The sequence below is a fragment of the Suncus etruscus genome, chromosome 6 (assembly GCF_024139225.1).
Source record: "Suncus etruscus isolate mSunEtr1 chromosome 6, mSunEtr1.pri.cur, whole genome shotgun sequence".
Lineage (NCBI taxonomy): Eukaryota > Metazoa > Chordata > Mammalia > Eulipotyphla > Soricidae > Suncus > Suncus etruscus.
Genome location: NC_064853.1, coordinates 134355605 through 134366728, shown reverse-complemented (window position 1 = coordinate 134366728; position 11124 = coordinate 134355605). Strand labels below are relative to the sequence as shown.

Sequence of the window (11124 nt, the reverse complement as noted above, 5' to 3'; positions counted from 1 at the left end):
ACATCCCTCCTACAGACTCCGGGGGCAGGGACAGTGACGGGGCAGAGACGACTCCTCGGGGGCGGACACCCGCCACGGGCGGCCTCCCTTCCGGCCCCCTGCAGGAGGGCCCGGCACGGCGGACGGGTCGGGGCAGGGTCCGCACACTGACCCACGCGGGCTCGAGCCCGGGCGTGCCGGTGCCAGTGGCGAGAGAGGCTCGGACCCAGGACCTTGGGCTTTATTTCCCTTCCCGGAGGCCGCGGGCCGCCGAGGAACGTTCCCCCGCCTCTGCCCGTCTCCACGGCAGCGGCGGAGGGAGAGCTTCCCAGGGACAACCGCGGAAGTCTCGGAGCCGAGTTCTCGCGAGAGCTGAGGAGGCGGGGCGGGGCGGGGCGGGCGCCGCGCGCATGCGCCCTCGGGCGGGAGGGCGGGCGGTCCTGTCGCGCGCGGCCAAGATGGCGGCTGCCGCGCTGGGGCGGCTTGGTAAGGGGGCTCCGCGGGGGCGCCGCGAGGGGCGGGGGGCGGGCCCGCCCGCCCGGGCTCACCGGCGGTGTCGTTCCAGGTGCGGCGTGGATGCGGACTTGGAGGGAGAAGCTGGCCGCGGGGTAAGCGCGCCCCGAAGCTCTTCCGGGTCAGGGTCGCGGCCTGGGCTGCCCCCCCCGCAGGGTCGTCCAGATGTGCTGACGTGCTTCTCACTCCCGGCTCGAGCCCTCCTCCAGGTGTCGGTCGCTGGCGGGACCTGCGCTTGCAGTCAGTCTCCCCTCGCGAAATCTTCCCGCGCAATTGGCCCCCCGGCTTAGGGCTTAGGCCGAGCGCCGCCCCGACCCCTGCCAGGGAGGCGCGGCCGCTGCATCGGCGTCTTTTCTCGCTTCCCTCAGCTTCTCTGCTCTTGGCCCGGCACCCCTGGCACACGTCCACGCGAGCGCAGCTCTGGGTGTTTCTAAGCGCTGGGAGAAGAAGAACAAGATCGTCTACCCGCCACAGCTGCCGGGCGAGCCCCGCAGACCGGCGGTAAGGCCTTGCTTCACCCCGCGCTGGGCGCTCTCCGGTGACCAGCCACAGGGGGCTGTGCTCTCTCTGTGTCTCTCTATGCCACTTGTTGGATGCCAGGAAGGTGCCGGGCAATGCAGGCAGCTGTCCATGGTTTCCCTTAGCTTCTGGCACGTGCACCCGGGCTCTAGGTAGTGTTGGCAGTAGCTGTGGGACTTGGAGGCTTGGGCCTGAGAACCTCACTGATAGGAGGCAGCGCTTACGTCGGCGGAAACGGTTCAGCCTTTCTTGGGTCAGTACGTTAGCCATGCGATAGAGACACAAAGCTTTTAAAACGTAGGTGCAAATAATACGAGCATAAACAAGCGAGGTTTTTTGGGAGGGTTAGTTGGAATTTGGGCCGGACCTGGCTGTGTGTAAGACTTACTCTTGGCTCTGCTCAAGGATCACTTTTAGCGGCGTTTAGGGAGCCATAGGAGGTGTTGGGGATGGAACCTGAGTCTGCTACATGCAAGGCAAATAAATGCCCTTCACTGTACTATCACTTCTCCAGCCCTGTGTATATTTCTGTGGCAGTATTTTCATTAGAATTAATCCTTTGTTAACAGTGTATACTGTCATTTGAATAATTACTAAAATTGTTTTTCCCGTTCTGAAGGAAATCTACCACTGTCGAAGACAGATAAAATACAGCCGAGACAAAATGTGGTACTTGGCAAAACTGGTAAGTGGGAAGGACTGTCACTAGCCTGGGTAGAAAATTCTGAGTCCTTTGCCTGTATCTTCAACGAGTGAGGGGCAGGGTGTTGACTTACATGGTTAACTGGACGGCAATCCACAATCCAGAAGTAACACTTAAGCATGCATGGTATGGCCTTCCACGTGAAAACACGGGGTAGAGTGCAGATAAAGGATCAGGCTTTCGGGGACAGAGAGATAGCGTAGAGGTGGTGCGTTTGCCTTGCGTGCAGAAGGACTGTGGTTCGAGTCCCGGCCTCCCATAAGGTCCCCCAAGCCTTCCAGGGGCGATTTCTGAACTTACAGCCAGGAGTAACCCCTGAGCACAGCTGGGTGTGACCCAAAAAAAAAAAAAAAAGGATCAGGCTTTCTTGCCTAAATCTTGATGCAGCCTATTTAAGTGGCCCCTGCAAAGTGAAGCGGTCAGTGACCATGTCAGTGCATTGTCTTCTGTGTAGCAGAGGGACTCGTCATCTCTCGGGGTTCCTTCACATGCTGTCGGTGTTACCAGTTGTCATTAGCTTCTGCACCTTCCACCTGTTGTTGCTTCCTTTGCGAGAACGTTGATATATAATTTAGAATGTTTTCTTGTGCGTGTCTTCAATTCTAGATTCGAGGAATGTCCATTGATCAGGCTTTGGCCCAGCTGGAATTCAGTGACAAGAAGGGTGCTCAGATCATTAAGGAGGTAAGCAGTGATGTGCCAGGTGCTGCTACATGTTGGCTGTCTCTAGCCATCCTTCCCCCCAGTGCCAGTACTGTAGAGGCAGAGGTGACTGTTGATAGGAATGGAGGTGCTTTTATGGGTATCACACTACGTTTATATTTTTCAGGTTTCCTTTTTTTCAGAGCAGTAAGTCTTTTTTTGTTGTTTGTTTGTTTTCTTTGTTTTTTTTTTGGGCCACACCAAGTGCTCAGAAATCACTCCTGGCTTAGGGGACCATATGAGCCACTGGGGATCAAACCAAGATCCTTCCTGGGTCAGCTACGTTCAAGGCAAATGCTCTACTGCTGCGTCTCCTTTATATTGTTGTTGTTTTTTGGTTTTTGGGCCATACCGGTAACGCTCGGGTTACTCCTGGCTATGCACTCAGAAGTAGCTCCTGGCTTGGGACCCATATGGGACGCCGGGGGATCGAACCGAGGTCTGTCCTAGGCTAGCGCTGGCAAGGCAGACACCTTACCTCTAGCGCCACTGCACCAGCCCCTATGTTGGTTTTGATTTTGAATCATTTTGAAACGGATAAGGTCCTTATAAGACTTGTTTTTGTTTTCTTTGCCAGTGAGAGCTTTTGTTTTTTGGCAGGGGTATACCCAATGCTGCTTATGGGCCATTCCTGGTTCTGCACTCAGGTATCACTTCTGGCAGGCTTGGGGGTCCATATGGGGTATTAGGGATCTAACCTAGTTTGCTGCATGCGAAGCAAATATCCTGCTTACTATGCTGTCATTCCTGCCCCCAGCAGGAAAATATTTTTTGTGGGGGGCACCTAGTGCGCTCAGGGATTACTCCTGGCTCTGCACTCAGAAATTGCTCCTTCCAGGTTCTGGGGATCATATGGGATGCTGGGGATCAAACCCGGGTCAGCTGTGTATATTAAGAGTAACTTTTCTCCATTTGATAATGGTCATGGTTACTTTAGAGCCTACATATGACTTTTCACTGAGTTAGTTCTTGAGTTCCTTGAATTTTCTGAAAGTCTTAACTGGAGGGCCTACCAGACTGCCAGCTACTCCTCCTGGGGGCATGTTGTTCCTGCATCTCTGCTTGTCTCTGCTTCTCTTTGACAAGGGATTGTGGAGGTGTAGGAGGGGGTGGTGTTCATGGAACTTTTGTAAGATGGGCCTGAGAGCAGCAAGAGTTCCAAGTGTGATTCTGTACCCCATGCTTTTTCCTGATGCTTTCCCCCTTGTTTCAGATACTCTTGGAAGCCCAGGAGATGGCAGTGAGAGACCATAATGTGGAGTTCCGATCTAATTTATACATAGGTAAGAGCTTTTTTTTTTTTTGGTTTATTTTTTTTGGGCCACACCTAGTAACTCTCAGGGGTTACTCCTGGCTATGTGCTCAGAAGTCGCTCCTGGCTTGGGGGACCATATGGGACACCGGGGGATCAAACCTCGGTCTGTCCTAGGCTAGCATTGGCAAGGCAGACACCTTACCTCTAGCGCCACCATGCCAGCCCCACATAGGTAAGAGCTTTAGTCTCTCCTGGACCACATTCCTCCTTCAACATGTCCCTGTGAGAGCAGGGTTTGCGAGGGCAATTGTGCAGCTCTCCCTCCATCTGTAGCTTCCCATTTGTCTGATGGTAGTAGGAGCCATACAGCTTTATTTCTGCTCTTTTTTTTTTTTTTTTTTTTTTTTTTTTTGGTTTTTGGGCCACACCCGGTAACGCTCAGGGGTTACTCCTGGCTATGCGCTCAGAAGTCGCTCCTGGCTTGGGGGACCATATGGGACGCCGGGGGATCGAACCGCGGTCCGTCTCCTAGGCTAGCGCAGGTAAGGCAGGCACCTTACCTCCAGCGCCACCGCCCGGCCCCTATTTCTGCTCTTTTGCTGCAGCCTAGATCATGGAACTCATGGGCTGCAATTCCTGAAACTCGGAATTGGGTGTCCAGAGTCAGTCCTTTATTTTCTGCCAAACTTAGTTCACCAAACTGGGTTCTGGAAATAATCCTGTGAGCAGCTGTAAGTTAGGGAGATATCTAGTGTGCCCTTGTCTCACTGCTAATGGCAATGAGATCCAGGGGACATGGACCTCTGAAACTGGCACTGCTTAATAGTCATGGGATCTGCAGCACTGCTTTCTTTTTGGTTTATGGGTCACACCTGGTGATGCTCAGGAGTTACCTGGCTCTACGCTCAGAAATCACTCCTGGGGGAGAGTGCGGAGGAAGAGGGGAAAGAAATCACTCCTGGCAAGCTTGGGTAATATATGGGATGCTAGGAATCGAACCCAGGTTCATCCTGGGTCAGCTACGTGCAAGGCAAACGACCTATCGCTGTGCTATCTCTCCAGCCCTGCAACGCTGCTTTCTGATGCCAGGGTCAGGCTTTGGCTTTATGGGTCTCTAGGCCAAGAGTGGCGAGTCCATAAGGGCAGCGAGTTCCCTGGTCTCAGCCATGCAGAAATGGTTCCTTAGCAGTTGGTAAGTTGGAACACCCCAATTTTACAGGAGTCATGTGAGAGGAGGTATCTCTAGAAATCTGTTTCTAAGGCAGAGATGCATCTTCTCTGTCCTGATGACAAAGAGCTCAGAAACTTGAGACTCTGGGGATGGGCAGCCATGGGAGAATCTATGGACAACTCTGTTTTAAAGCAGTGCTCTCCTCAGGCACAATTGGTGTCCTAGGTCTGTGCCCAGCACTCTGCCTCCAGGCCCATCTCTGGGTTGTGGGGAAGAGTTGGCTTTTGACAGGCCCCCATGCACTGTAGGGCTGCACCAAAGTAGTTGTGGGTTCTTAGGCAGTTAGGACTGGTGACCCGGGACTGGAGAGATAGCACAGCAGTGTTTGCCTTGCAAGCAGCTGACCCAAGACCAAAAGTGGTTGGTTCGAATTCCGGCGTCCCATGTGGTGTGTGTGTGTGTGTGTGTGTGTGTGTGTGTGTGTGTGTGTCCCGTACCTACCAGGAGCTATTTCTTTCTTTCTTTTTTTTTTTAGTTTTTGGGTCACACCCGGCAGTGCTCAGGGGTTACTCCTGGCTGTCTGCTCAGAAATAGCTCCTGGCAGGCACGGGGGACCATATGGGACACTGGGATTCGAACCAACCACCTTTGGTCCTGGATTGGCTGCTTGCAAGGCAAACGCCACTGTGCTATCTCTCCAGGCCCAGGAGCTATTTCTGAGCAGATAGCCAGGAGTAATCCCTGAGCACCGCCGGGTGTGGCCCAAAAACCAAAAAACAAACAAACAAAAAAAAAAACTAGTGACCCCCAAGTCACTCAGTAAGAGACTGAGCCACACTGGGATGACTGTGGGGTGCATACAGATCTGTGTGTGTAGGTGTTGTAGTGTTATAGATAGCAAAAAATTTATTGGTTGGGTTCAGAGCAGTGGCACAGTGGTAGGGTGTTTGCCTTGTACTTGGCTGACCTAGGACTGACTGCGGTTCAGTCCACTAGTATGGACACCCAACAGTTTCTGAGTGCATAGTCAGGAGTAACCCCTGAGCGTCACCGGTGTGGCCCAAAAACAAAAAAATATTTATTGGTATCTGTTGTTATATATTACGTTTTAAATTGTGCTTTTCTAGCATATGTTTTAGATATGCAGACAAGCAACTTGTCATACTTGTTATCTAAAAGTTCAGTTAATATAAGTTTTAATAGCCATTCCTCTGTGTCACTGAGGTAAAATTCACTTTTCAGATAACTGGCTACCAACCAAACCGCGTCCCTCACTTCCCTTCCCAGTTAATGCTTCTGACATGAACCAGAGCTTGTACCTTGACTTAATTTCATTGATTATTTTTTCTGGGGGGGGGGGCACACCTGTTGACGCTTGGAGTTACTCCTGGCTATGCGCTCAGAAATCTCTCCTGGCTTGGGGGAACCATATGGGATGCTGGGGATTGAACCTCGGTCCATCCTAGGCTAGGGCTTGCAAGGCAGACCCCTTACCTCTAGTGCCACCGCTCGGGCCCTCAATGATCTCTTTTTTTTTGTTTGTTTTTGGTTTTGGTTTTTGGGTCACACCCGGCAGCGCTCAGGGGTTACTCCTGGCTCTATGCTCAGAAATCGCTCCTGGCAGGCTCAAGGGACCTTATGGGATGCCGGGATTCGAACCACCGACCTTCTGCATGCAAGGCAAACGCTTTTTACCTCCATGCTATCTCTCCGGTCCCTCGATGATCATTTTTTTTTTTTTTTTTGGATTTTGGGCCACACCCGGCGGTGCTCAGGGGTTACTCCTGGCTGTCTGCTCAGAAATGGCTCCTGGCAGGCACAGGGGACCATATGGGACACCGGGATTCGAACCAACCACCTTGGGTCCTGGATCGGCTGCTTGCAAGGCAAACGCCGATGTGCTATCTCTCCGGGCCCATCGATGATCATTTTTAAAGACTTCACCATCTCACTGAGAGCAGATGAAGCCTGCTGGTGGCAGGGCTATCTCTGGGCACACATTCTTTCCCTTTTCAAGAATCACATTCTTTCCCTTTTCAAATTTCTCTGGGTCACTGTGACCTTGGGACTGGTTTGTGTGGGAGCCCTGGGAACTTGTCAGTGAGACTCACTGAGGCTGCCCCAAGGAAGCCCCAAGGAAATGCTTCCACTTGGGGAGGATCTGATCCTTCCTCACATCTGTTCCTGTGGTATCTCAATCACTCACTGGCTGGCTCACTGGCCACTTTTTTCCTTGTCCAGTCATGAGTTCTTCCTCATCTTTTTTGTTTTCATGTGTTTCCATGTATTTCCAAGAGGTAGCTCTTGCTAACTCTGACCAGGTTTGCCTGTGTCTGGATCCCTTCCACGGCCTCTGCTCCAGGCATCCCTCTGCCCAGAACCTCTGCTTTGCTTTTCCATGGCAAGTTCATCCAGCCCACCATCATCTCTTACGACCCAAGTTGTCATTGATAGTGACTCAGGCTCACGTCTGAAATGATGCTTTATTGTTCTCTGGTCTCTCTCTGGCTAGGGTGGTTCACTCTGGACTCACAGACAGCTGGGTGGTCCAATCCCTATGGTGCTCAGATCCCAACTGAATGGTCCAGCCTCCACAGTACTTAAATCCATTGTTTTGAGATGAACAGGCCCTGGCACTAATGTGGCAGCATCCTGGTGGGGGAAGCTGGGGTCTGCAATGCCCTTTTCTTTTTTTTGGGGGGGGGTTGGTTTTTGGGCCACCCCGGCGGTGCTCAGGGGTTACTCCTGGCTGTCTGCTCAGATATTTCTGAGCTCCTGGCAGGCATGGGGGACCATATGGGACACCGGGATTCGAACCAACCACCTTTGGTCCTGGATCGGCTGCTTGCAAGGCAAACGCCACTGTGCTCTCTCTCCGGGCCTTTTTTTTTTTTTTTTTTTTTTTTTTTTGGTTCTTGGGTTACACCTGGCAGCGCTCAGGGGTTACTCCTGGCTTTACGCTCAGAAATCGCTCCTGGCAGGCTCAGGGGACCATATGGGATGGTGGGATTCGAACCACCACCCTTCTGCATGCAAGGCAAATGCCCTACCTCCATGCTATCTCTCCGGCCCCCTACAGTGCCCTTTTCTGTAATTCTCTCTCTCCCTCTTCCAGCTGAGTCCACCTCTGGGCGCGGGCAGTACCTCAAGCGTATCCGATACCATGGCCGTGGTCGCTTTGGGATCATGGAGAAGGTTTATTGCCATTATTTTGTGAAGTTGGTTGAGGGACCTCCACCGCCTCCAGAGCCACCGAAGACAGCGGTTGCCCATGCCAGAGAGTATGTCCAGGAACTGCGGAATCGGACCATCATCCACACCCTGTGATGAACGGACAGATAGGCGGGGTCAGACTCCCCACACTCCTATCAACATTTCTCTCCTAAGTGTAGCAGAAGTGAGAGACAGAGTGCCCTGGAATGACTGAAATACCTGCACAGCTGCTGGTCTAATTGCAACGTAACCAGGCTTTGCCGAGCTCTAGGTCTTTCTCTGTCCACAGCTGGAGAGTCAGCCTTGGTCCCCGTTGAGGCATTCTGGAGGTGTGGCCTTGGTAGCTGGTGGCACAAAAGTGGCCCTAGAGGACTGAACTTAGTGCACATGATTTGGGGGTGTGTATGAAGAGCTGGGTGTAGCACCAGGCAATTTGGGCCTTTTCTAAAAGTCTGGTCACTTCCTTGACACTGGGCAGAGGCCTATGAGTGAATATGGGAATTTATGAGACAAGCTCATTGATGGCTCCAAATCTTTAAACTCACAAAGGTCTTTTTTCCAATTTATTTTTCATTTATTTTCTGACCCTTCCTAGTGGTGCTTTGGGGTTTATGCCTATCTCTGTACTCAGGGATCACTCCTGGCTGGGTTTGGGGGATCCTATATGGTGTCAGCATTCAAACTGGAATTAACTACATGTAAGGCAAGGCCTTTCCAGCTGTTCTCTCTCCAGAAGACCCTGAAAGTTCTCAATAAACTTGTTGCTAAATAAACATGGTTCCTTCCTGTCTCCTTCCAGCCGTACTGTGTATTGCTTTGTCTGTTTGGTGCATTTGTACTTGGGGTGGGTTTCTTTTCTTCCCTGTCCAGGCACAGATCTTGTGTCTAGTATGTGTCTTCCGGCCTGCCTGCTCTCCTGACCCCTCTCACTACCTACTGCTCTGCGAAGCCCTGCTCATGTATCACTCTGGTGGAGTAGGAAGTAAGGCCGCTTTTGTGTCAACTCTGGCAATTGTGACCCACTAATCTTCCCAAAATATCTGTGTCCTCACCACATGCCTCCAGTGCTGAATTGTGGGGCACACTTCCAACATGGGCCACTGGCAAAAATGGGGTTTGAGTGCCAACTGAAAGCACCCCAGTCTTTCTCTGTTCCCACCATTCTCACCTTGCTGCAGGCTTGGGATTGGACATGGCCACATGCCTGCCAGACTTTGCTCTACCACTGAGTTGTCCCTCAACTTTCCAGGTTAGAATTACAAGCCATCATGGTTGGATGTATGGATGCAAAAATATGGAGAATAGTGGCCAAAGTTCTGAGTTTTATTTTTGGTTTTTGGCCACACCCAGCAGTGCTCAGGAATTACTCCTGGCTTCGCACTCAGCAACCGCTCCTGGCTCGGGGGACCATATGGGATACCAGGGATCGAACCCACGTCTGTCCTGGGTCAGCAGTGTGCAAGGCAAAAGCCCTACTAGCCCAAGTTCTGACTTCAATCAGAATGAATTAGGGATGAGAGGGCCAGAGCAATAGTATAGCAGCATGGGGGGGTGGGAGGAACTTGCCTGCATACAGCCAACCCAGGTTCAATTCCTGGTCCCTTGAATATCGCTAGGAGTGTGAGATGGTACCTCACAGTTGTTTTGATTTGCATCTCTCTGATGATTAGTTATGTGGAGCATCTTTTCATGTGCCTTTTGACTATTTGTATTTTTTGTCAAAGTGTCTGTTTCTTCTCCCCATTTTTTGATTAGATTTTTTTTTATTTGTTTGTTTTGGGGCCACACCCGGCGGTGCTCAGGGGTTACTCCTGGCTGTCTGCTCAGAAATAGCTCCTGGCAGGCACGGGGGACCATATGGGACACCGGGATTTGAAGCAACCACCTTTGGTCCTGGATTGGCTGCTTGCAAGGCAAACACCGCTATGCTATCTCTCTGAGCCCTAGATGTTTTTTCTTGTAAAGTTCTGTCAGTGCCTTGTATATTTTGGAGATTAGCCTCTTATCTGATGGGTATTGGGTGAATAGTTTCTCCCACTCAGTGGGGTGCTCTTGTATCGTGGGCACTGTTTTAAGATGCAGAAGCTTCTCAGCTTAATATATTCCCCCCATCTATTTATCTCTGCTTCCACTTGTTTGGAGAGTGCAGTTTCCTCCTTGAAGATACCTTTAGAGTCAATGTCATGGAGTGTTTTACTTACGTGTTGTTCTATAGACCTTATGGTATCAGGTCTGATATCAAGGTCTTTAATCCATTTGGATTTTACCTTCGTACATGATGTTAGCTGGAGGTCTTAAGTTTGCTTTTTTGCAAGTGGCTAACCAGTTGTGCCAACACCACTTGTTGAAGAGGCTTACCCTGCTCCATTAGGTGATTGTATGTCTGGGGAACATTCTCTGAGTACTCAAGCCTATTCCACTGATTGGCGCACATCACAAAGAATGAGAACAAGCAGTGCTGGCAGGGATGTGGAAAGGCACTCATCCACTGCTGGTGGGAATACCGTCTAGTCCAGCCTTTATGGAAAGCGATATGGAGATTTCTCCAAAAACTGGAAGTTGAGCTCCCATACAATCCAGCTATACCGGGGCCAGCGAGATAGCATGGAGGTAAGGCATTTGCCTTCCATCCAGAATGGTGGTTCGAATCTCGGCATTCCATATTGCCCCCTTGCCTGCCAGGGGCGATTTCTGAGCATAGAGCCAGGAGCTGAGCGCTGCTGGGTGTGACCCCAAAACCCAAAAAAAAAAAAAAAACAAACAAAACAAGGGCCCGGAGAGATAGCACAGTGGTGTTTGCCTTGCAAGCAGCCGATCCAGGACCAAAGGTGGTTGCTTCGAATCCCGGTGTCCCATATGGTCCCCCGTGCCTGCCAGGAGCTATTTCTGAGCAGACAGCCAGGAGTAACCCCTGAGCACCGCCGGGTGTGGCCCAAAAACCAAAAAACCAAAAACCAAAAAAAAAAACAAAAAACAAAAAAGGGGCCGGGCGGTGGCGCTGGAGGTAAGGTGCCTGCCTTGCCTGCGCTAGCCTAGGACGGACCGCGGTTCGATCCCCCGGCGTCCCAT

At 51.5% G+C, this 11124-nt stretch overlaps 1 protein-coding gene across 1 annotated transcript; it reads left to right on the top strand.

Annotated features, from left to right (window-relative positions):
- The first annotated feature begins 409 nt into the window (after window positions 1–409).
- MRPL22 (mitochondrial ribosomal protein L22) lies at window positions 410–8853 on the top strand. The gene is made up of 7 exons (XM_049776096.1): window positions 410–465; window positions 545–587; window positions 861–993; window positions 1631–1696; window positions 2321–2398; window positions 3630–3699; window positions 7958–8853. The coding sequence occupies exons 1-7, from the start codon at window positions 438–440 to the stop codon at window positions 8167–8169; spliced, it is 630 nt and encodes a 209-aa protein (XP_049632053.1). The 5' UTR covers window positions 410–437; the 3' UTR covers window positions 8170–8853.
- Window positions 8854–11124: the final 2271 nt, after the last annotated feature.

What these genes read in the sequence shown, in the direction of transcription:
- MRPL22 (XM_049776096.1), top strand. Translation starts at nt 438, where the DNA reads ATGGCGGCTGCCGCGCTGGGGCGGCTTG. An exon ending in TGTGGTACTTGGCAAAACTG is followed by an intron (nt 1,697 to 2,320) that starts GTAAGTGGGAAG and finishes CTTCAATTCTAG; the next exon opens with ATTCGAGGAATGTCCATTGA. An exon ending in GTGCTCAGATCATTAAGGAG is followed by an intron (nt 2,399 to 3,629) that starts GTAAGCAGTGAT and finishes CCCTTGTTTCAG; the next exon opens with ATACTCTTGGAAGCCCAGGA.